This window comes from Tasmannia lanceolata, unplaced genomic scaffold (assembly GCF_043159265.1).
Source record: "Tasmannia lanceolata isolate RefF3 unplaced genomic scaffold, GAP_Taslan_0.1 ptg000029l, whole genome shotgun sequence".
Classification (NCBI taxonomy): Eukaryota; Viridiplantae; Streptophyta; class Magnoliopsida; order Canellales; family Winteraceae; genus Tasmannia; species Tasmannia lanceolata.
In genome coordinates, this window is record NW_027518706.1 from 2,267,135 (window position 1) to 2,294,116 (window position 26,982).

At 36.4% G+C, this 26,982-nt stretch overlaps 1 protein-coding gene across 1 annotated transcript in view; it reads right to left on the reverse strand.

Annotated features, from left to right (window-relative positions):
- Window positions 1–26,982, reverse strand: part of TPP2 (tripeptidyl peptidase ii) — a 65,011-nt gene that overhangs the window by 24,490 nt on the left and 13,539 nt on the right. Inside the window, exons 12-24 of the mRNA XM_077369870.1 lie at window positions 22,889–23,063; window positions 21,908–22,029; window positions 21,690–21,769; window positions 18,745–18,803; window positions 16,676–16,830; window positions 14,607–14,785; window positions 12,523–12,635; window positions 12,272–12,442; window positions 8,601–8,729; window positions 8,164–8,264; window positions 7,943–8,060; window positions 3,192–3,271; window positions 2,254–2,326 (exon numbers count right to left, since the gene is read on the reverse strand). Of these exons, the coding sequence (XP_077225985.1) occupies window positions 2,254–2,326; window positions 3,192–3,271; window positions 7,943–8,060; window positions 8,164–8,264; window positions 8,601–8,729; window positions 12,272–12,442; window positions 12,523–12,635; window positions 14,607–14,785; window positions 16,676–16,830; window positions 18,745–18,803; window positions 21,690–21,769; window positions 21,908–22,029; window positions 22,889–23,063 (1,555 nt within the window). The remainder of the gene's footprint in view (window positions 1–2,253; window positions 2,327–3,191; window positions 3,272–7,942; window positions 8,061–8,163; window positions 8,265–8,600; window positions 8,730–12,271; window positions 12,443–12,522; window positions 12,636–14,606; window positions 14,786–16,675; window positions 16,831–18,744; window positions 18,804–21,689; window positions 21,770–21,907; window positions 22,030–22,888; window positions 23,064–26,982) is intronic.

Below are 26,982 nucleotides of genomic sequence, written 5' to 3' on the forward strand. Positions count from 1 at the left end.
TTGTCTACATGGATCATTTTCTTCCATTCTCTCCTATCCAAGGTCATGTGTTCTGTTATGTTCCTAGCCATCAAGTCTTTCCTCACTGTTTCTACCTAAGTTGTCTAATCATGACACTAGTTGAGTTTGTCTACATGGATCATTTTCTTCCATTCTCTCCTATCCAAGGTTTTGTTATGTTCCTAGCCATCAAGTCTTTCCTCACTGTTTATACCCAAGTTGTTTTTGGTAGAAACAGTGAATTCCTTCCATGTCATTATTTCCGACTGAAATTTGACTGAAATGGTTGGAAGGACAAAAAAATGGTAATGGAAAGGTGTTATGATATACATAGTATAAAGCTATTTACATCGTATTGACAAAGAGTTAGGATTTTGGGAGAGGTCATTGTAGTTTCTTACATTTCATTATATTGTACTTCATTTTTGAGTTTGCTATCCAGACATATGTGACAATGAATGTCACTAGGTGTTCGATTTGATTATATGGATGGTTTTCATATGTGATGGTTTCTAAGTATGTGTTTGTGCTTATTCTAGCATTTTCCAAAGTTTCATCTTGAATCTTGATCATTTGCATACGTTTCCATCTGTTTCTGTGATTTTACAAGATTTCCCCCGAAATTTTCATCAAAACTGAAATGTTTTCGTTTCTGTGCAGACCGAAACCAAAATTTAAAACCTTGACCTCGCCTTGAATCCTAACTAGAGGTGAAAACTTCCTACAAATGTAGAGTTGTCTGTACGGCCATCTATGTAGCCAGATCTAGAAATTTGGAAAAGATCTAGGCATATCAAAATTTTGATGGGTTTCTACAAGGTTGGTATGCTGTAATGTGTTCATTTTTTTCCTATGATTGTGCTTAGCATGGAAAAAATAATTGATATTTTCACTGAAGATCTTTCACCATCTGAATGTCAAGCTACTTAGATACAAAATATTACATCCACCACCAATGAAATAGTTTGACGAGGAAAGAGAATGTAATTCTATTGTACTAGGCAAAGCTTTCATGTAAATCTTAGTAAAGAAGCTATATAGGACAATAGAAAGCCCATAAGTGGAAACATTTTCACTCCTTCAAAAGGTCTGACTGTATTGACCAAACAATTGTCTTCTCTGCCACATGGCTCAGGTTAGAGTGGTCAAAAAAGGTATAGTTTATTCAACATTGTCACAACCTGGGACAATCCCCATCTGAAGCAGAACATGGTCTCTTCACACCATCCAGTTCCCTTGATGTTGGAATCAATTGATTCCTAAGCGAGTATTGGTTTCGACAATGACATCGGAGTTGGAATTTTGAAAGGAGGTTTTTAAGAATTTGGTATCCTTAGGGAGACAGCAAACAAGCTTATTTAGAAAAAACAATGAAATTACAAATGACACATAGATAACCTACAATTAGAACATCTATATTTACATTTACATAGACCCTTCCCAACTAAAGAATCATTTATCTAATCTGCCTATCTCAATATATGATAAAGGAAATATTAGCACATCTACGTGTCTGTGATTTCACCCACAATGTGAGCAAATCCCCACGGCCATGGGCTACACAAACAAAAATAAGGACTAAGCAATTAAATTAGAAGAGTCAACCCCAATTCATAGTATGTTCCCATGTCCTTAAAGAAAATACAAAGACCACACAAAATACAATTCATCAGCTTCTCTAGACTCCTCATACCATTCTAGTAGGACCCAGGTTACCCAGAGCCCTCTGATGTGTCCACAACATGGGAGCATGGGATACATGACAGGCAAATTTGTCATGACAAACGATTAAGTCATTCAAACATAAAGTCAAAAGAATTTGTACTTGTCAATGTGGAAATAATTTTGTAATAGATTCACTTCTACGATTAAGTTTCATAAAGCTAGGTATATTACCCAGCCATCCAACTTATGTCGTGAATCAAGGGATCTCAACCCACCTATGAACCTAGTAATTACACAACTTCACAAATTTATATATTATTCCCGGGGAGACAAATGAAAAGGAAGGGACTAGGAACCAAGTAAACATTCACAATGCTTTTGAGAGACCATTAAAATTTAAAACAAGAAAATGGGAAAATGCAGTTTAACTACAGTATCGTCGTAGAAACTGCCCTGTTTCTAGCTATCGTCGCAGTTTCATACAGTGACTTTAAGATTGAAATCAGAGAGAATACTTGATATTACAATCATCTAAGATATTTCTATGATGCTAAATTGTTCCCATTAAAAACAAACAGTGCCTCTTACCTTTTGATCCAACCTTTTTTCAATAAATAAGACTAGATCTTTCATTTTCTCCAAGTAATTTACATTTTCATGCCTGCAACATAAGAAGCATGGTTAGAAAAGAAGGGTTTGATGAAGCAAAAACAATACCAAAAATGATATTGTTTGTGTTTTCTTGTGAAGTGTTCAATCCCAGTTTATATTATTATAGCAGTTGTTACTAGAAGGAAATCTACTCCTCTATAAGCTATTTTTTCTCTAGGGATTTGTGTGGTATTTATCAAGCAATCTGCATAAAGACCTGTCTTATTACTGGAACTATTTTAAGTTCTGGTTGTTCAACCATCTAAAAGTCAGTCCTCTTCTACTATGAGAACTGACTTGCATCAAGGTGTCTCCATCAAACTCTTTGAAATCATATTGATGCTGAGATTTTAATTTTTGCCCAAAGTAACATATCCTCCTAGCATTGTGAAAATAAATTAAATTCAGCATAGTGATCTCTGATATTCAGCACTCATCCTCAAGGAACCCTGTATTAACAAGGGAATGTCAACTCACATACAACTAACAAACAAGTACCAGAATCAAAAGCTTCTTGAAATATAATTCTTAAATAGTAAAGACTTGGTAACTTTAGCTCATTTAATATCTTGAAACAATTTCTTTCTGTTCTGTTTGGTGTATTCTTTGATCAGAAAGAAAACACTATATTAGCTAAATAGAGTCGTAAAATGATGTGAAAAATTACGTAGCTTCTATAGCTCCATAACTTCGGAAAGTTTGATGAGACAGACTTTCTTTAAAAAACAACATTGACAAATACTTTCAGCTAGAACACCATTTCTAGTTAAGTCATAAGTTTGTAGATTTCACACTGTTCAGCAGGTACAATGCACTGAAAGATTTCAACATAGGCATTTATAAGTTTAGTATGTTGCTACAAAAATGGGCCATACCTTATACAAAGTTGAAGAGAGTATTCACCCTTGGAAAGTTTCACAAATTTTGGATAGACGTCCCCAACTGAATATACACGCTATCAGCACACACAAAAAAAAAAAAAAAAACTACATAAGAACCTCCTTTAAATATTTAAAAGATGGAAGAATGGAATGACACATTTTCTGTCAGTCAACAGTTTGAGACTGGTTAATTTTTTATTACTATTGTTTCTCTTATTATTATTAGAAAGACAGAAGTATATTCTGTTAGGATAAGTAGAAAAAAAATTAATCTATAAGTTGCAACACAATAAATGATTTTATATAAATATTAGGGTATCATACTATCATATATTATTTTTATTTTTATTTTTATTTTTTTTAATAAAAATATTAGATTTTTTTTTGAAGAAGGTATAAAAATATTAGATATAATAATATATTTATGATATGTTTTGGGAAATGATTTCATCGCACCAATGTTTATCAAAACATGCGCTCACTTGTTTGTCGTGTAGTATTTAAAGGGCTTTAAGAGTTTTTTGAGAACCGTAATATCCTCTGACATCCTTTTAAATACTACACGACAAACAAGTGAAGCGCATGTTTATCAAAACACTAGAAGGCAGAAGTCATTTCCCTTTTTTTTATATGAATGTTAGGGTATCATATAATGAAGATTTTTTATGGTGTAAGCACATATAGTCCAGTACTTTTCAAAAAGTAATATACGAGCCACACCACAGGATGATCCAAACCATCCATTTGATGGGCCACAACGTAAATAGGTTGTGCCCCAAAAATCATTCCGTAGGATGATCCCAACCTTCCCATCTATGGAGGTTTCCATAATATGCAGTTCTTCTATAGATCAGAGAGCTAGGATCATCCTATGGAAATGATTTTTTTGGTCAGAACAAGCAGAGATGGAAGTGACTCATGCCAAGTTGATGGAGTAAAAAGAGGTAGGGGCAGACCGAAAACAACTGGGGTAGAAATAGTGAGGAAAGACTTCAGGGCTAGGAACATAACAGAGAACATGACCTTGGATAGGATAGAATAGAAGAAAATGATCCATGTAGACGAATCCAACTAGTGTCAGGAGTAGACTTCGTCAATTTTGAGCCGGGTAGATCCTTTCTGTAATGACTGTGATTAACTCTTTCTTTCAAAACCCTAAGATTTGGGCCTTTGGATCAATGGATCTATTTTCAAGGGTGGGGATCAACGATCCATCGTTGATCAACCCTTGATCTTAAATTTTAATCACTCTTTTCCCTTCGATTTGCTTGGATCCATAGATCTTAGAATCAATGGCTATTGAAAGTTATATCTAAATTCTCTAATTGAGAGAAGAAAATAATTTCCGTGGAAAATAGCACTTAAAAGGTGGAAAATTTTTTGTATTAAAAGTGGAGGGAAGAAACCCACCTTTTTCCTTGTATGGAAAAACGTGCATATAGGTGTGGGTCCACCTAAAAAAAATCTTTTCAAAAATCCATTGAATATTGTATACTTTGCTTTTAATTAGTAATAGCATTTCAAAACTACTAATTATATATATATATATATAATTAGAGTAAGTAACAATGATTGCATGATAAATAAGTTAAGAATGTTGGGAAGGGAAAGTTTCTTTTTCTTTTTGGAGATTTGATTTCCACTTTGAAAGGAATCTTGTACCCCTCTTTTGGTATGATAGACTTACTTACGTAAAATTCAAAATCTCAAAATTTTAGGAGATTTCTTAAAAGATAAGATCTTGTAATTTTTGGAAAATGAGCAATCAAATCCCAACATTAGTAGTCATTGGGAAATCAAGGGATTTGATTTAGCAACTACCATACCTCTTTCACTCTCTTTTATATATTGCCTATATTACATAGTAGTCATTGGGAAATCAAGGGATTTGATTTAGCAACTACCATATCTCTTTCACTCTCTTTTGTATAAGACTATAGCAAAAGAGTGTAGAATAAAAGGAACTTGGGCTTCTCACACGCCCAACTCTTCTCCCTTTTTCCTTCTATATCTCGCCCATATTCTTCCCCTTCCTTGTTCTCCTTGCACACCTCAACAGTAGGAGGGAGGAAGAAAGGAAAAGTGAAGATAAGAGCGAAGCTTTGACCTCCTATCTAAAACTCAGCACAAGTAAGTATATTGTTCCTATTTATGTTTTACTCAAGTTAGGCTCAATCCACTTGATATTGGTTTACCTAATAAAATCATATGATATTAATGGGTTTGATCATCCAAACTTTTACAATTGGTCTGAGTCTATAAAACCATAAGAATTTTCTTGTCATCTCATTTGTCAAAACGGACCAGATTTATACCCTGTTAAGGTATGTTTTATAGGTCCCAAAACGGTCCAAATTTATACCCTGTTAAGGTATGTTTTATAGGTCTCAAAACGGACCAGATTTATACTCTGTTAATGTATGTTTTGTAGGTCTCAAAACGGACCAGATTTATACCCTGTTAAGGTATGTTTTATAGGTCTCAAAACGGACCAGATTTATACCCTGTTAAGGTATGTTTTATAGGTCTCAAAACGGACCAGATTTATACCCTGTTAAGGTATGTTTTATAGGTCCCAAAACGGTCAAGATTTATACCCTGTTAAGGTATGTTTTATAGGTCTCAAAACGGACCAGATTTATACCCTGTTAATGTATGTTTTATAGATCTCAAAACGGTCCATATTTATACCCTGTTAATGTATGTTTTATAGGTCTCAAAACGGAACAGATTTAAACCCTGTTAATGTACGTTCTATAGGTCCCAAAACGGACCAGATTTAACACTGCTTTTGTGTGTTATTGTTGGTCCCAAAATGGACCAAATTAAGCGTTGTTTTGTATGTTGTTCTCGGTCCCAAAACGGGACAGCAACTTAATGTTTTCACATATGTACTTTCCGTCCCAAAACGGGACAGCTGTATAGTGTCAATATGGGTGTTTTTACGCCCAAAACTGGGCAGCAGTTGTATCGTTGCAGGTACCCTGTTGACCCCAAAGTCAGGGGCTCCTCCCGATAAAGAAAATACGAAAATGATTAAAAGAACCTAGACCGAAATAAGTTGACTCTATTTCACTTATTGATTTGCCTTCATGACCACTTCTTGGCTCCTTCTAGCAGGGACTGATCTATTCACCTTGTTGAAAGATTAAGGCAGGTGATAGCTAACTTTGCTCGTATGGCTTTCAATTCATGCAACAAGAATGGTGAAGTATCTAAATTTTTATGGCTTTCTAAACTATTCTATGAGGAATGAAATTTTGTCTCTTGTATTACATGTTGGAAATGAATCTGATTTCTAATAAAGAATTATCAGTTTAAATTGCTTTTATCACATGAAATAACTTGGAAGTCGTATGGAAACATAAGAAATATCCAAAGAGGAAATGGGAAAGGGTGATGGGAAACCATTGAGTTATCCCCGTAAACAAAGGTATACAACTTGGGGGAAACGCGCACCTCCCAGTTGATGTCGGAATCCTACGGAGACCAAGAGTCCCTAGGCGGTATGATCTACCGTAATAAGTCCACGCGGAGTCGACCGTGTCGGCAAGGGCAACAAGCTAGAGGGAGCTGAAGTGCCCTGGGTTTAAATGAAATTGTTATGATAAGAATGTGGTAGATTTATAATTGTTCCTAATGTTATTGAATTATTCTCTTTCAGTTATTATTACATTTGTTCGCTCTAAATGATTTTTCTATTCAGTTGCAGAAGATTTTGGTACACCATTATTTTGGAAAATTTCAATTGTCTCATCTATAATAAATGGATCTTGATATGTTGTTTTAAATTGAATTCTTATACTAGTTCAGTTTCTATCATCCTTCTGACCTTATTTTTCTCCCCAGGATTAGAGAATTCTAATGAGGGTGCGTTTGCGCACGAGGACGTCTAGGAGCGTAGATGATGGGAGCAAATAATTAAGGAAGACGATACCCTTCGTCAACCCCTTTGAATTTATTTTAAATTGGCTAATTCGAGACTTTGCTTAATTGAGTACATTGGTTTTAAGTTAAAGTTATTGTAAGGAGACATTTTGGAAATGGAATAAGAGCGATGGCTAATTAATTTTCATATATGGTTTAAGAGAAAAAAAAAATTTATGGGTATTTTGGCAGGTGTTTGCTTGTAGTGATCCGGTCATGGAAATCGGGTCGTTACACTTTCACCTTCTTCAAGAAAATTTTCTAAAGGATTCATTAGCCGACATGCCGACCCCAACTAGTTTGGGACAAAGGCTTAGTTGAGTTAAGTTGAGTATTCATTAGCCGACCCCAACTAGTTCGGGACAAAGGCTTAGTTGAGTTGAGTTGAGTTGAGTTGAGTTCAGTAACAAGCAGAGATGGAAAAACTAGCTACTGAGCGTGGTTTGTATCTAGAAGTCAATGCCACCTTAAAGGATCAAATACAAGAGTTACTACGGTGAAGCACGAAAATCAAGAGACTATATAAAAAAGAAAACTAAAATAAATTGTTCCAGTGACATATATAAGAATCTAGTTTAGATAGTCAGACTTCATATGAACATAGAAAGAGAACCTATCAAGTAAATTCATCTGAGGACATTTTGCTGCACATCCATTATACTTGAACTAGATTTAAAATATGACAGAGAGAAATATGAGATTAAATAAATTAAAGGGAATGACAATGTGAGACAGAAAAACAACAATATCACAAGTGGAAGGGCATGTCATAAACTGGAAATTTATACAGTAAAGCATTATAGATAAGAGAGAAGTACCTTGTTTGAATCAGAAATGACATAAAATTGGGACTCAAATTTAGTGTCATAGACACGATTGTTAAGTAGTGGGACGCAAGGCTTTATTTCAGCTCCATCTTCCAATTTGAACTTGTAACTGCAGAAATCAATCAAAGAAACATAATAGACCAAACATGACCAACACTGAAGTAGAAGAATGGAAGCATTGAAAGCAGACAAACAGTAATAGTGGAACCCACGTTAATGTCAAAGCAAGAATCTGGTTGCCAGATGGTAATTTGTCACGGTTTGTAGGGAGTGGACTCAGATTAGATTCAGCAGGACGATAGGGAACTCTTATCTGCAAAACAAAGAGTCCAAGAATTAAAGGGGAAAGGGGAGATATAAGCAAGGTATATTCAAGGATTTAAATTTCGGTATCAGTTTCGGAAATAGCCGAAGCCGAAATTTCGGCTGAAATACCAAAATTTCGGTCGAAATTTTCAAAAAAACTTACAAAATCACATTTTCCCGAAATTTCGAATTTTGGTTCTTTCAGTTTCGGTCCCAACGAAATCCGAAATTTCGGTATTTCGGGCGAAATTTAAAACCATCGGTGGTATATCATGCACAGGCTATTATCATGTTATCTGCTTGGCCTGCAATCATTCAATGTCAGAGTGAAAGACTTATTTACCTTGTTTAAAACAGCAGCAGGAACAAGCTTCTCAGATGATAATAGAGCTTTGGCATCAATTCTTACAGGTGCTTCACTTCCATCAAATACTAATTCCTCTTTATTAATGTTTATCCCATGGAACCGGATCTAAGAAATAATTCAAAAGTCAAAAAACATAGAATCTGTATCTCATGAATATAGAGCATTGTTTCTTTCTAAAATTATTCCTAAATTTACCACTCTCAACCTGCTAGAAGAGGTCATCCAAATATCTAATAATCTGATGAGATCAAGACCCACTAGCTTGTTGAAAACCTAATATTGATCAGAACTCAAGAACTTGCATGACTATGGAGTTTGCATATTTAATTAATATAAATAAACTATGATTTGTGGTTACTGACACGAGTTGAGTATCGCGTGTCGACACGGACACAGAGTGTCAGACACGGCAAACTCCCAAAATTTAGAAACGAGGACACAGCTAAAATAGAAAGTACATACAATCATGATTTGTGGACACAGATTCGTGTGCCGAGTTTCGACACGGAAACGAGGTATCTGACATGGATACCCCTAAAAATCTAGAAATAGTGGCACATTCATACACATACATACATATAAAGTTACAGACACTTCTAGCAGTACACTTAACAGTGTCTAATGGATTGTCGACACGAGTGGACACGGGTGTCGTGTCAGACACAACACGACACGTGTGTCAGCAAGAAATTCAAATTGTATGCCAAATCATAGTAAATAAATAAAATAAAAAATCCCAATATGCATTGGTTCCAAGTAAAATCAAATACATTTACAAACAATGTTTTGGTTAGCAGTATAAACAATAATAAAAAAAAAATACTAACTTTACAGATCGTTTGGAAAAACATAATTATTATGTGCTATAATAATCTTAGGTCTTCTGTTATTCTTGCACATCTTATACTTAACAGGATTCCTCCATAACTCAGCTTGATCGGAATTACTTATCCAATCTCTCTCTTAGTTTCCAAGTCATGATATAGCATTAGGAATCTAGAGTTTCATTAATCCTAGGATCTCTATTTTAACCCATTCTCGGACATGCAACATCCTAAAGATAGTCTTGCTTTACTATATCTGCCTTGAATAAAGTTCTAACTGCCATTGCTATCCAAAGCCTTCTAGACCCCAGCGTATGACATTTTATGGTTGTTCAAGTGGCAGTTTTACCGGTTGCATGCATTAGAAGTAGAGTTTTGAACTGAGTACGAAAGTTTTTGCAGAGTTTTCTTTTTTCTTTTTCATTTTTCGGGGGGGGGGGGGGGGGGGGGGGAGGTGGGGTGTGTGTCTGTGGTTTACTTTGCAGAGTTCTGAGACACACTCTTGAAATCTCATTTGGGAATCTTTTTCTTTCACGGACTCACTTATCTTGTTTGCTTTTCGATCTGGGACTCGAAGGGAGCAGTAGATCCCTATTTTTAAAGTTGTATGATGCTTTTGTTAAACTTTTGCAGCAGAATTGAGGATTTTTTATGAAAATTCCATGCTAGGTTTATTCTCGCCTATAGCTAGAATTGTATTATTTGTCACACCTGTGGTAGATTTATTCTCGCCTATAGCTAGGATTGTATTATTTGTCACACCTGTGGTAGGTTTATTCTCGCCTATAGCTAGGATTGTATTATTTGTCACACCTGTGCGAGATTATTGGTATTGATAGTACGTGTAAGCATAGCGATGGGCTGGACAATTTTTTTTAAGAAGCCAAAATGGTCTCAAAATTAAATGATTTGCCTTTCTTCTCCAATTGCTTACAGGTTGCCATCCATGGATTATCACGTTTAGACCTTCCCTATGACGAATCTTTGAAACGGAATGATTGGAGTTTTTTTTATGGATTTTACACGCTCCAGATACAATTTATCCCAAATTGATCATCCATCAGCTTCATGCAGGAAAACACAACCTTGCTAACAAATAATTGCCGGTGTTCGATTAGAAGTTTTATCTTGCAAAAAAGAGAAGCTTGATTACAGAGCTAGGTTGGGGTGTTGTGAGATCTGCAAAAGTTAAAAAAAAAATACTCTCCATGTGTAAAAGTTGTCTGGGAGATTCTCGGTTACAAGAATTGACCTTCAGGTGGCTTATCAGGTCAGTGATTTAAAAAAAAAATTACCCTTTGACCACAACAAATCCATACATAGTGAAAGAGAAAGGAAAGGAAAAGGAGGACATGAGGTTGAAAAGGAGAAGGGAGTGTTCTAACGTTAACAATGTGTTCGATCTGGTCATTGAAAATCAAACTGGTGCCAATCTAAATAGCACTTTTGTCTTTGGCGTAGTAGAGGTGTGGAATCAGAAAGATGCCTTCCAGAAGTGGTAAGTAGGACAACCATACAAGCAAACCAGATCAAGAAGACCTATACTCGGCTTCTGCAGAATGATAGGAAAAAACAAACGAAGATCCATAGTGCCATATAAAGTATCATGTGATATGAGATATTGCAAGGGAGAATGAAGAGGGTGTTAGAAATTTTGCTTAAACGTGCTCCTATCTAGTAGGTTCATAAACTCATGTATGTAGTATTAGGCATTTCGTAAAGCTTGAGTAATAGGCTCGGATATCCTCATTGCAGTACTGAGAGATACCATACTCTATCCTTGAGCGTCTAACCTGATTTGGTTGCTCGTATATCTTCTATAGGTAATTTCCTGAAGAGAAAGCATACCCTGCTTAGTCTACAAGCTCGTAATGCTCGAGTAATAGGATCGGATATCCTCATTGCAGTAGTGAGAGATACCATAATCTATCCTGAAGAGTGTAACCTGATTTGGTTGCTCGTATATCTTCTGTAGGTAATCCCACCTCTCCTTACCAAACTAATAGGGACGGAAATTCAAACCTATAGAAGGCTACAATGAGTTAGGGATCCATGTAATTACCATAGCATTACACGTCTTACAATGGAATAATTCGATTTCAATAGTTGGTTTCGCACACGAGCCATCTAAATGCAAGGTTCAAAAGTTTATCACGTAGAAGTTATCTCCCAAAAAATACTAAATCAAAATAAACTGAAATTCTTTTTTGTTTTTGAAAATTGACATTTATTATTCCCAAGAGTGCCAAATAAGGGACAAGCTGTCCCCTAACAGGCTAAAACTTACTGCCCCTTACATACAGTAGGATTAGTTTACATATCCGTTATATGCTACCCATCCCCATTCCCCATTACATTACCCAAAAGCCTAACTTGTATCGAATCCAACAAAAAGTGCCAAATTTGTGGGCCCCACCAAGTCAAGAACATAAAACAATAAAATCACAAGCAAGCAACAAGATCATAAAACAATAAAATCAGAAAAAATGAGAAAAATCTTAAAAGTAGGAAAGATGGGGAACTATCATCTCAATAAAGGAAACCAAATGCGAGCACTAAAGTAGTTGTCCAATCGTGAGAAATTCAACTGAATTTATGGGAAATGGTATTGCCACCCGGTTGTTCGGTACTTTAAATCTATCAAAAAAAAAAAGTCAGTTGCATATGAAATTCTTATAGCACAAGCAAACAACAAGATCATAAAACAATAATATCAGAAAAATGAGAAAAATCTTACAACTAGGGAAGATGCGGAACTATCATCTCAGTAAAGGAAATCAAATTAGTTCTAGGGGAAAATTTTAAAATCAATGGAAAAAATACCTCAAAATCTACAACAGTGGCTTCAGGACTTCCTATGCCACTTGACCAAAATTGGGCTATGGCTAATTCCATCATCTGACCACTTTCCACAGGAAAAGCGAAGCCTTTAAATGAAGGAGAAGAGAATGTCACGACAGTCTCCCACTTAACAGGCCTCTTCATAGGACAAATCTGCAAAGCAGCACATAGGCTAGCACATTATTAGCAAAAATGTGAAATAAGTTAATACACTTATGGCGAGTGTTTTCTACCTGAACAGTGTCAACAAAAAATCTTCTTGGAGTATTGAACCCAGAGGTTCGCATGCTCGCCTCAACCCAAGTAGCACCAATTGGTACCTCAATAAATCTCCTTTCAATGTGACCTATTCAAACAGTAGAAACAACAAGTGATGCAGTCAATAAAAGAAAGTCCTTTACTTATCTCAGTAGACAAATAATAAAAGAAAATAATCAGCCCGTGATTCAGTACCACAGGGCCCACAATTCAAGTCATTAAAGACCAAAATACAATGAAAATGAGGCCAAAACTTAGCCAGATCTGATATCGCCTCACAGGTGAGCATTCAACGGAAGAATAAAAATGAGTTGCCTCTTTTTTTATTTTTTAAGGAATTTTGGTGAGTTTCGTTCGATCTTTTATAGAAGTTACAGAATTGATGTCTAATATAGATAGAAAATTAGAAACATTAGGGAAAAGGAATGTTTAAAACAACAAATAATATGGGGAAAAATCAAGAGATTATTCAGGCTCCCAAGTCATGAGTTTCAAGGATTTTGGAACTGTATATACTGTAGTCTCATATGTAGCGATGATGGATATTGCTGAAACAGAGGTTTCTAGGATTTTCATATTTAGTAAACTGATGTAAGGTCGAAAATGGAATTTGAGTTTATTGGGGGTCTAGGGCACAGTTTTTAAAGTTTCATATAGGGGAAAATGTTGAGAGAGGAGAAGAGAGAAGAGAACAGAATGAGAAAAGAGTGAGTTGGAGATGAGCTCCCCCTCACTTATGTATTGATATAGAAAGAGAATAGCGTACAAAGACCATAGTGCCCTTAGGCACATATATACTTCTAACACTCCCCCTCAAGCATACATTCCTAGCTTGTTACAAATGTCATTTAGCTTGGCAAAATCATCAGCTAGTTGATCCACTGATCTAGTGAAAGTAGTGCATATCTCCCACAGTCCACCTCTATGTGCTTGGTTCTCTCATGAAAAACAGGGTTGGTGGCAATGTGGATAGCAGCCTCATTGTCGCAATAAAGCTGAGATGGGGATAAGGAAGAGAAGCCAATCTCATATAGGATGGAGCACAACCAGATAAGTTCTCCACTTGTATGTGACATGGCACGATATTTTGCTTCTGCACTCGACTTGGCTACCACGTCTTGCTTACTTCTCCACGATACTAAGTTACCTCCAACAAAGGTAAAATACCCCGTGGTAGACCTCCTATCTACTGGTGACATGGAAAGCTTAAGACAGGGCACATAAATGCATACATCTTGAGCATAGCAGGTCCACTGTCCAATCTCCATCAAAGCATCTTCAATACAATGCAACCCCCTTGAATTAGCACCAAAGAGGAAAGGTTGCATGGAACACTAGTGCACAATCAACACAGAGTTCCCCAAGGGTTGTCCTTAGTCAAAAGTAAACCCTCAGGTTTCAAGAAGAGGGAGATTGCTGGGTGCGAACTAATGAAGATGCAAGTATTGTGTTTAATTAGGATTTGGGCTGAGGCTTTAGTATAGAATGAGGATGAACTAGAGACTTGCATCTCAAGCATTAAAACTCACTTCTATTGTAGATTAGCTAATGAGAATTAAACAAGCATGGATACAAAGAATCAAACGAAAACTTCCTGGCTGTGTAATTCCCTCTCTTGCTTTTCGATTCCAATCATTTTGAGCATATGCAACAACATTGTCATCATTTCATACAAACAAAATGATAAGGAATCACAAAGCAACAGCAGCAACATCACCAGCACCACACACCCGAGGAAAAGACATTGTAAAATACAAACATGAGAATGAAATAGACATACTAAGCATTTTAGTATTACACAAAAAAGAGAATCATAGCATCCAAAGACAAAATACTGAACACTTGGACTTCAAAACTGCAACATGGGAACTAAGCATTTTAGTATTACACAAAAAAAAGAGAATCATAGCATCCAAAGACAAAATATTGAACACTTAAACTTCAAAAGTGCAACATGGGAAGGCGGAGCACTAGAGTGAAGACTTGAATCCAAACGGATAGGCAAATGGTGCGTTGTGAGTAAATAATAATAAAATGTGATAAAAGCAGAACAGTCTACCTGGTAAAAATGTTAGGCCAGAGAAAGAAACTAGTGAAGGCTGCTCCTTTAAAGCCACGGACTTTGTTATAGTAATTGGCACCCTGAAAAGAGGACCGCGACATGGAGCTTTGCAATCTATGCCGTAGACTTCATAATAGTGTAGCCCGTCACAAAGACCGGTAGGATCCACAACTATGCTGCCAAAATAAAGAAATGAAAAAGTAAATTTTTATGAAAATAACAAGACTTAAATATCAACTTGTAGTTTTAACCATATTTTCCAAAGAGTGAAATGAATGCGGCAAACAATACGAAAAGCGGATACAGGAGAATACGAGAAGCTAGAAGCGAGAAGAACTAAGAAAATAATAGAAAGAGTAAAAGAGAAAACATGTGTGACACGTCATGGGAAGTGACCATGATGCATGTAGGAAACCCCATACAAACCGAACAAAAATCATACAGAAAGAGGTAGGGCTAAAGTAGGTTAGAGAGGAGGCATTTATTTTGATAAGGGTCACAAGTAATTAAAGATGACTTCGCAGCTACTTAGGATAATGACTTCCAGAGATTTATAGTTTTTTAAGCTAGATGTTTTATTCATTTAGATCTATGTTATGTTTTGGAAATAAAATATAATTTTACTTGAAAAATCATGAATTTTTTATGCTTTAAATGCACTCCATTGGCATTATTAAAAGGAGATGTTACTCTCTTTTTTTGTAAGTAAGCTGGGATCAAACTTCAGACCTCAAGGTTGAAGGCCAAAGCCTTAACCATTGAGCTAGAGGCTCAATCCCGAGAACATACTCTTTTAGGTAAAAATAATAACTAAATATGAAGTGAACTCTTAAATAAAAGGAGCATGCAGAAATCACTTTTCTAAAATTGGGAAGTGATAAAAATACAGCTATCGAAGTGATCTTCCGACCCAGCTAGGGATCCTCCAGTAACTATGGTTTTAACCTAAAAATAGAATGCTAGCAAAAGGATTTAAGAGAACCATTAGGATATTATAAGAATACTAGATCTCAAGAAACTATGAAGAGGATTCGTTAAAACTTCCCTTCTCGATGCATTAGTAATTTAAGGGGATTCTCTCAAGGCTATTCGATAGACTAAGGAAAAGGAATCTCTTAAGAGGTTTGCAGGTGCTATCGCAAGGAGGTTTTGGACTTGGCTGAGGTGCATGCGAATGCGTTACAGCACCACAAATAATAAGGCGGACCAGATGGCCGCCATCGCAATCCCTTGGTTTAATTTTTTTTGTTTTTTGGAATGTTCCCTGGGTCTAAAATTCACCATTCAAATAATTATATTATGCACTATAGAAAATGTGTGTGTGTGTGTGTGTGTGTTTATAGAGAGAGAGAGAGAGAGAGAGAGAGAGAGAGAGAGAGAGATGTTGTCCATCTTCTATGTTTTAATAATGCCAATGCTCTCTCTATCTTACCCTTTGCAAATTCAATGTTGGAAGGTTGTTACGATTCCACACAAGCTACCAACAGCCAACAATAAAAGTGTAAAACAAAGATAGGACTGCCATTATCAAAGCAAGGGAGTATGGATAATTTTCCCTATATATAGTGTGTATGTATATAAGTTGGTGTGTGTGTGTGTGTGTGTGTGTGTGTGTGTGAATTTTATTTCCAGTGCACCAACCATATCACAAGGTACACATCCCTCTCTGTGTTTAAAGAATAATTCCCGCAAAAAAAAGTACTTAATTTTTTTCTAGATATCAACATAAATTTGAATTCAACGCAGATTCATCATTATCATCATAGTTCTCCCCATCTATAATATCATTGGCCACAACTCCATCCACTGTGGGTCTACTTATTCATCATTATCATCACAGTTTAAGTCCACATCTATAATAACATTGGACACAACTCCATCCACTACGGGTCTCCTTTTTTCAATCTTTGTTCATGTAATTACCAACTTCTAAATACCACAGAAGGTTGGACACCTCTTCCAGCTTGAGGGGCAGCCGACATGCATTGCATATAAGAACTAATTTGATGGTATCACAAAATATACAAGCATTTGCACTAAAAACATTAAAAATTACGCATACTAACTTGAAGCTACGCCCATTATGAGTAAGGAGGAGGTATTCGGGGGCCCGAACAACTGAATTTTCACTAGAATGCAACTGTATACACTCCTCAAACGGAACCAAATCATCCAACTTACTTGCATCTTCATGGAACCTTGGCTCAACTTGCACAGTCCACTGTTGCAAAAATAGTCATACTTAGTTTATGGAAAAGAGAGCCACATTGGAAATATGAATTTTAAAGAAAAAACGCAAAATCTTCTAAAGAAACTGCTAGCTCAATAGTGATGAGAAACAAAGTCCAGGTTGATAGAAATACAATACGTATCCTGGGAAAGGAAAACCAGCATCAAATTATTACCAAAACTTAAGAGGCACGGAAGCAAAAACCCCCAACAAATTGACAATTATGCATATGCCCAAAGCATTTGGTTTGTAGACACCTCCATATTGACAAATAAATGGAATTTCACAGTAGTTTCAAAGATATAAGGCAGGCATTGTGAGTCTTTACACTTAATGGTGTGCATCACATTTAATAGATTCAAAAACGTATGTTTGTTACTTCATGAGGCTCCAATTTGTCTTTGTTTAACACCATAAAAAGAAATTAGAAATGAATATGCAGATAAACAGGGATCGTCAGTTTTTACACTGCTACTGATGTCCATCACATGTAACAGATTCAAAAAATCATATGAAAATTAAATTGTGCTCCAATTTTATGATAAAGGGAATTTAACAGTGCATAGCAATCGTTACACAAATAGGTAAATTGCTTAAAACACTACATGTTGACAAGATCTTCTCGTGACATGTATTTTCAGCATGGTTTCAAATTTCCATCGTAACCGACAAGAAACTATCAAAATGTTTCCGTTTCCATCCCCACTGAAATGCATATCAAAACAAAAACCGTAAGTGTATTAGTGGTATATTATAGCAATTGCATTACATAATATAAATTCATATGAATTGCATGTGAAATATGATGTATAAATATTAATATGAATAACATGTGAAATGTGGTATGTATTGAATTATCAAACCTTCAGGACAGAGCATGTCACTAGGTGCTCGATGTTGTTAAACAAGTTATCTTGCTAATGTGATGGTTGCTAAGTGTGAGCTCTACATGAGAAATATGGTCATAAACGCCATAAATCAGATACAAGAGCAACTAATGACAAAAAAAGGGACCTAAAGGGCTTTGCCTGACAATAGTTTTTATTTATCAAAAAATTTAATGATTTTTAAATGATCTTTAGGATGAGTATAGGTGGGTTTTAAGGCTTATTTAGGAAAACATAAATAGTTTTTTCTTCCTTTCGAATTTGAGTTTTGAAAACTCAAGGTCATGAGCAAATTTTGGTAGTTTGCGCCTATATCATTTACAAGAAATTTTAGTGATATTCAATAGGGCATCGGTTGGGTTACAGTAGCTTTTTGTAGGCCCATTGAATAAAATGTAGGTGGGGTTTAAATAGTTTTTTGTAGGACCAGTAAATAAAATGTCAGTAGTAAAATTTGGAATAAGACGTCTTTTAGAATTAGTAAAGTCTAGGATTCTCTTGAGACTTTTCTTTGCTGTTAAGGAGGGTCTTGTAGAGTTGCTTGACCAAGAGTCAAAATCATTTTAATGGTTTTAACAGGATTAGGACCACTTTATATACTCTTTTTCTGTAATTGATTTTAACATTATATAAGAATCTGTTCTCAGATCCTCAAGATCTTAACGTGGTGTGACACTCTACTATAAACCAAACGGTGTGATGCTGTTCAATCTGTTATTCAAGTAAATTTTCTAGAACTGGCTGCAATTTTAAATTTTAATAATTCAATTCATACAATTCGATCTCAGTAAAATCCACCATATTAGATTAGAAAAAGTTGCTGGTATTTATTAACTTACTTTCAATTTGTATTATTTTGCGGGAATTAGCATTCCTGCATCAAAATCTATAACTATGGCAAGCAATAAAAAAAAAATAACAGGAAAAGGGATTTTTTATTTCAATTTAGGAATTACACGGAGCAAGCTTCGAAGTCATATCAAGGAAAATAAAGTAAAAATATTCTATCAAATCTTACCTCAGTAACTTTCTGGCATGAACCCGCGTCCCTTAGATAGATCCCTCGTGAAGTAGGAGCTGCAATCAGTTAGAGCACCATAAAACAACCATGTGGACTGTCTTGTATACCATACTTCACACAATTTTCAACATTTCAAAACATTGTCGATGGTGTTACAATCAAGTTCACCCTATAATGCAACAACATAATAAGAGAATGTTTTAGAAAAGATTTCATGAGTGATATATTTAATTCTGTTTTCCACAATCGGATTTTAAACAAAAAACTTCCAATGCTTGCGCCGGGGCGAGATGCCAATGGATAGGTCAAAGGATGATAAAAAGTTTTCCCATCAAAAGAACTTGAGCGCAAGCACATAGATCAATAAGTTGGGTGAAGCTCTCGCTTCTTCCCCTTCGCTGAACCTTAGAAGCACTCACAGAATTCTCCAATGGCGGAATCTAGGGAGCCCCCTCCGAGGGAGAAGGTTCCTCCACCATGTATCCGATTAATCCCTTCCCATCTAATTCAAAGGAATGCCCCAAATGTTCTTTCACTGCAACACACACTTCAAACCTGTTTCTACCCAGAAACCCAATCAGCAACACTCAACAGTCGAAAAAGATATCTGGGGAACCTCCAGCTATTATTAGCAAAGCTGCCATTCAGCAAGCCTGAGCGCCGTTCAAATATGTTATGATTGCCAAATGCCCATAATGCAGACCAAGTTTATCTGTGACTAAATATTCGTAAGGAAAAGCAAAAATCTGAAAGACGACTCGTCACAAGGGTGATTGATAGTGGCATATGCTGCTAATGAGAATGATTTCCAAAATGTTTGGTTGAAAGATAATCCCTCCCTCCATCCGTCCCTCTCATTATGATGCTGATATTTTGAATGCCATAGGGAGCACTATGGAGAGAGTATTAAAGATTGCAACTCCGAACTCTACATGGGACAAGGAACGATAATGCAAGGATATGTATAAAACTTGATCTGACTAAAGAGAGACCAGACAGATTTTAGATTGGTTCATCATCAGAAGAGATTTTATACGGTGCCCGATCGGGCACCAACACTGGCGGGGCGTCCACCCTTGATATTTGATCCAACAGGAGCCCACTTTTCCAACTTTTTAAGAGGCTGTTGTTGGATCAAATATCAAGGGCAGATGCCCGATCGGGCACCATATAATTTCTCTCAACAGAAAGAGGCATGTCACAGAAGGTTGCATATGAGAATGCACCAACGTATTGCACCAACAGCTGCAAAATTGGGAATGAAATGTAACAATGCAAGAACCTGAAGAATCGGGCAGAGACCTAGTGTTTGATGAAGAGCGTAAAGGAAAAGATATAATACTAAAGCCCAAAATGGCCTGGGCTGACAAAAGACAAACAGACCAGGAAGAGGGAACAAGTGTGTAGCAAATAGCCAATATAGCTGCCAGCATAGTGGAAAATGTTAGAGATGCGATGCGAATGAAAGTGTTAGAGATGCTAGAAATGAGGACCGGTGGCTGGAACAAGTATAGAAAACGTAGGAGAACCTATGTTGAACAAGTAGAAGAACCACATACAAAATCTGCAGTGGGTCAAAGAGAAAAAACAAAATTACGCAGTCTTTAGCTAAAAATGCAGTGTCGTCTAAAGTCAGACACGTTATAAGTGACGATGAGTGAGATAATGGTGCAGATGGAGGGATTCAAACTACTCACTAAAAAGCTTAAAAGCATTTCAGATAGGGCTGCACTAGACAATTCCATCGCCATTCTGATATCCAACCAAGATTTATGTAACATAGAGATGGAAGAGGAGGGAGATGAACAGTGGGAAGCTTGGAACACTGATCACAACCAGAACATAGAAATAAAATGGAAGGTCAAGGGGGTTGTAACTACTCGCTCAGGTAAAACATCTGGAGATAATCATATCATGATGCATAGTATGTTTTTGAATGTGGGGAGTAAGGAATAAATTGACAATTAGACAAGTTATCAAGTTCGTCAAGATGCATAGAATAAGTTTCCTAGCTATAATAGAGCGAATGATCCTGAATTCAGATTTATTAGGTACACCGTTTTAAAACTTAGGATAGCGAAATATGTGAAAAATAGAACTGAAAACTCTCAGATATGGGATTGAGCCTCTAGCTCAATGGCCAAGACTTTGTTCTTCAACCTGGAGATCAGAGGTTCAATCTCAGCTACCTACCAAAAAAAAAACGAATGAAAAGAAAAGGAAAAGTTTCAGCTTATATGGTTATTTTGGGATAATTCCTCAGATTTCTCTCTAGTTTCAGCAGACAAGCAAGCAATGACAGTCAATGTCAAACACTTGAGAAGCAGCATTGATGTGGTTATCACAGCGGTTGATGCCACTTTCTCCATAACAGAAAGAAGGCTTGTATAGAAATATTTGGAAGATTGCAGTGTTAGCATAACCAATCCATGGTTAGTAGGAGGTGACTTCAATGCTGTGTTAAATAGAGAGGAAAAGCTTGGTGGTAGGAACCCCAACCATGTATCGAAGGTGGTGTCAAAAGAAAAAGGTCCTAATGGTGATGTTAAGAAAGAAATTACGTTAATGTTTTCTGAATTTTAACAATGAAAATAATTATCCAGATAACTAGAAATGGTCTTGCTAACCTAGGTCCTGACGGTGATTGTTAAGAAAGAAATTCTTCTTCTTTTTTTTGTTAAGAAAGAAATTCTGTTAATGTTTTACTAATTTTAATAATGAAAGTAATTATTCAGGTAACTAGAAATGGTATTGCAGACCTAGAAACTATTGCTTAGGCTGTATGCATTTTTAGGACCTCAAAATTGAATGAGTAATTGAAAATGGAACTTTAAAATTTAAATGCTTAGCTCAATATGAAAAATTTTGATCACTGCCATTCATGTTGAATAAAAAGGTACAAGAAAAGGGGCATATGTAAAAAGGGCAAGCAGAGAACTTACAAGGTTTCCCAGATTGATTGATCTTTATTTGGTACCATACACACGGAAAATTTTTAGATTGTTGGATATATTCATGTGCCCTGCCTTGGGAGTAATTTTCAAAATTCAGTACGATTCAAAACACAAGTCAGCCACCCTTGTTGCACTTAAATTTTCACTAGGTGGAAATTTCTAAACCATTATCACAAGAAACTATGGCCACAAATACTAAAACTGACCTGTCAACTTGCATAAGCCCATGCCCAGTGGATAACTTATCTTCAGGAACATCACCAACAGAAATTGCCGTATTCTCAAGTGCTTTGCGCACACTGTATGGACTCACGGGAATACCTTCTGCCTGCAAGGTCATAAGGTCTGTATGTACTATCAATTAACATTTACCAACAACCATGAATTTAAATTTTGGACAAAATCCAAAATTTCACGAAATCCTAAATTTCGGGTTTTATTATTCCTAAATTTAGGAGATAATAAAATATTACCTTTTTTCTATTACCGGATTTCAGCCAAAATTTCGGGATTTCGGACGAAATTTTGGTTTCGGCCAAGGCCGAAATTGGGACTGAAACCGAAATTTAAAACCATGCCAACAACACAAGATTTTCATCAAACAACAATGCTACATAGATTACATTAAAGAAAAAGGTACACGCGCCCGCACGCACGCACACACACAGATATATATATATATATATATATATATATATATATATATATATATATATATATATATATATATAGAGAGAGAGAGAGAGAGAAAACGGTTCCTACACATATGTGTAGAGAGTTCTCTACACACTAGCTTAAAATACAGTGGGGGCCCACATTGTTTGCGTGATCCAAGCCATCCATTTTAAAGGCCCTCACATAGATAGGGTGTCTACAAAAAATCAAATCCATAGGATCATCCCAGCCCTACAATTTGTGGAGGTAAAATGGATGTCTTTAAACCTTCACAAATTAGTCCAATTTTTGCCTCCACAGTTCGAATGGTTAGGATGATCCTTTGGATCTGATTTTTGTGGACACCCTATCTATGTGAGGGCCTTAAAAATGAATGGTTTGGATCACCCAAATAATGTGGCCCCCACTGTATTTTAAGCTAGTGTGTAGATAACTTATCTACACATGTGTGTAGAAACCGTTTTCTCATATATATATAGAAATATAGAAATATCACAAGAACAAGAAGCAACCTTCATCGCACTAATCAATAGTGCAACCCCGCCACAAGCAGATGGAGATGCCATTGAAGTTCCATTCATGAGCATGCGTCGCTGCAGAGTCCATGTTGGGACAGGAGCCACGGCCCCGCCAGGAGCACTTATGCAGACGCCAAGATCCCCATCAACTGTTGGGCCTCGGCTAGACCTGTTACATTCATAATAAAATTATTACCGTTCATGAATTAAATAGAAAGACTCGCAAGAAAAAAAAAGGTGTGCAGAAGACAAACAAAAGAAACTGAGGACGAGCCCAACAAAGGGGTTAGTGAAGAACACATACCATTTCAAGAAGTGGGAACAAAGTATCGTTTAATTTTATGCCCGGTGAAAAGATTAATTAGTTGTTGACTGAAAATTAATTGTATTTCTTTACTAAGTCATTAATTAACTTGAAAGAAAGAAGATGATGATCCAAACCAATGTTACCTGGAACGCGGTTCGTTCCAGTACGCGGTACGGAAACAGGTATGGGGTACGATGGCAATCCAGTACGCGGTACGGAAATAGGTATGGGGTATGATGAGGGTAGGCTAAGTTGGTTCGCTATTTGGAGTCACGGGTTGGTTTGGAGCTCTAATCCGGGTCACTCATGTGCTCTCTCTATCTAGTTTACTATTATGCAAGAGATGCTAAAGCATTGTTAGGCATTATCTTAAATATGATGGTCAAGCATATCAACTGGTGGCCACAGACAGTTTTTGGAAAAGGTAATCACGTTTGACGACTGTTTAAAAAAGAGATTAAAACTTCTAGTGCCAATATCAGTTTCTGGGAAAGGAGGAAAGGTAATAACATTTGACAACTGTTTAAAAAGGAGGTTAAAACTTGCAATGCCAAATTGCCAATATCAGAAGGCTTGTGGTCGGATTTTTGTTTAGGGTTTTTAAGTGGTTGCATGCAATGTTTTGAAAATCGGAATCGAATCGTAATAAGGGTTGAATCATACGGGATCGTAAATCGTAACATTCATTCAGAAATATATAAATAAATAATATATATATATAATAAAAAATTATATAAATAAATTAAAGAATAAAAAATAGCCAATTATTCATTTTTCATTCAACTTCATTAATTTAAATAGAAACTACCGTGATTAATCATTCAATATTGTAATACAAATTGTTTGCTAACAAATTTGACACAGTAATCCTATATTTCTCATCCAAACCCATACATATTGCATAATAATCTTAAAAATAAAAAAATTCACAAGATCGTATCTCAATCATCAAATGAGAAATATCAATCAAAAAAGACGAGATTCGTTAATGTTGACCTCATTATAGTCATATCCCACCTCAATGTTAGGGTTGCGAATGAACCGAGATAGATCACGAACATGTTTGGGTTCGGCTCATTAAAAACTCGGCTCGGGCTCGTTCGTTTATTAAACGAGCTGAACTCGAGCTTTGTATAGTTCTGCTTGGACAAGCTCATGAACTTTTTAGGCTCGGTTCATAAAGCCGAGGCGATCTTTAAAGCTTGGATTATGTTCGTTATATTACTATATTATATATATATATATATATATATATATATTACTTAATGGTATTTATTTGATGTGTTTACTAAACGAGCTGACCCCGAACCCAACCAAGCTCGAGCCTGGCCCGGCTCGGCTCACTAAAAGCGCAGCTCGGGCTCGATTGTTTATTAAATTGAGCGGAGCCGAGCCGAGCTCGAGCTTCGTTGAACTTTGGCGAGCCGAACACGAGCCCATAGTATAAAGCTCGTCACGAACTCGTTTGTTTACTAAACGAGCCAAGCGAGCCGAGCTCGAGCTTTGTTGAATTTTGGCGAGCCGAACACGAGCCCATAGTATAAAGCTCGTCACGAGCACGAGCCGACGCTCAAACTAAGCGAGCCGAGCACGAACACCCCAAAGTTCGGCTCGGCTCAGCTCGTTTGCAGCCCTACTCAATGCAAGCAATGCCCTCAAGCACATGCACTGTGCTTGACTGGTTCGATTCTTTCGAACTCTTGCTCCTCCTTTCTCTTCTACATTCTAATGAGAGGGATTTCGAAGGCTTCCTATAATGTAGAAAAGAAATGAGATCTTTCGAAAGAAATTCCTATTTTCTTTTATACAAAAATTAATTTAGATAAATCACAGGAATCGTACGATTTACGATCGAATCGTAAGATTCAATTGAAAATTGTAAGATTCATACAAATTAAGATTCAATCATGGGATTCAAATCGTTATGCATAAGATTTGATTTGAATCATAAATCGTAAGATTTTTAAAATAGTAGCTGCATGCATTCCACAGTTTCCCTTTTCCCTCCTCTCTTATGCCATTTACAACTTCCCCCCTCTTTGCAAAAGCAAGGAAGCAGGCAGCAAAGGAGGTTTTACAATACTGTACATGGATTGTATTTCGACTGGCGGTCTTCAGTGGAAGTTTATGTCGGAACAACATCTGTTTCAGGTTAGTCTCCTTACATCTTCTCTGTTTCTTCCTTTTTTGGCCTCCAATGAAGTATGATTAGATTAAAGCTGGAAATGAGAGTTTTTCTTTTTTTGCTCCCTCCCTCCCTCCCTCTCTCTCTCTCTCTCTCTCTCTCTCTCTCTCTCTCTCTCTCTCTCTCTCTCTCTCTCTCTCTCTCGGGTCGCACGAGTTGCCATTTTTGGCGATCCGGGTCGCAAACGACCTTTTTTGGGGTCGACGATCCCGGATCATGGGTCGGAGAGTGTGGGAGGGCGATCCCCCAGTAACATTGATCCAAACCTGCCTACCATCCATCAGCATGAATGCTTTCCTAACTTTACTATTAACCAATGTCGGCAGCAAAGGAATCTGTGTTCATGATTCAATTGAATAACGACTACAGGGGCTTCAAGAGGCTGATAGTGGGAACATATATTGATAATCTTTTGATCTTTTGAGTAATGAATTAACAAATTTATAAGGTCTTAGAAAATATAAAGGTGAAACATCATTGCCATTCCAAAAGAACATGATAAGATGGACTTGGTAATCTTTAATTGGATAATCATGGATGGTTGTCATAGGTGTTAAACAACACATTTTTTTTTTTTTTTGAATATTGTGTTAAACAACACATGTAATTACGTGTTCGATGATAAACTATTATGGATGGCTGACTTGCTTATGAAATGGTTTCTAAGTGTGTATTTGTGCATATTATAGCATTTCCTAAAGCTTCATCTTTAATTTCTATCGCATGCAAATGTTTCCAAAAGTTTTCGTGATTTTACGGGATTTTCCCTGAAATTTCCACCAGAAACCGTATTGTATTCATTTACATGGCGACTGAAATGAATAATGAAACCGAAATTTAACCTTGCAAACGCCTAACAATACATTACAGATTCAAATATCACTACAAATACTTTATTTTTTACAACAATCATAAACTATTCAATGCTCCATATAATACTGTTGTGGTCTACTTCTCACGGAGACGAAGATTCGTTGCTACAAAACAACGCATTACACGTGGATGACTTCAACCTCAACAAACTATTGTTTTAATCTAAACCATTCTGCCAAAACAAATGGATAATCATGGACCATGAATTTTAGCCACAATAGAGGTTAGAATACATCTGAAATTCCAGGGGAATTCAGAAAAACTTAAAGAACTACGCATGACCTTAAAAAGGCACAATGTTTCATCATATTCCCAAACAGAGGTCAGAGATACGGTGCCTTTAGAATGTGTAAAATACCAATTTTTTTGCCAAAGTTGTGTTATCATCGTATCTCATCCACAACTTAAGGTCATACGCGCATTAGTCACAAAGACCTCTGGTATTTACGAAAATACCACGATATATTGCAATTTTTTGATAAAATGACAAAATCCCAAAATTTTCCCAAGATATTGAAAAAATCGAGATTTCTTCATATTTTATTTTGGGAAATGATTTCAGCGCTCCAATGTTTTGATAAACATGCGCTCACTTGTTTGTCGTGTAGTATTTAGAGGGTTTTAAGAGCTTTTTGAGAACCGTAATATCCTCTGACATCCCTTTAAATACTACACGACAAACAAGTGGAGCGCAAAAATCATTTCCCTTTATTTTTTATAGCA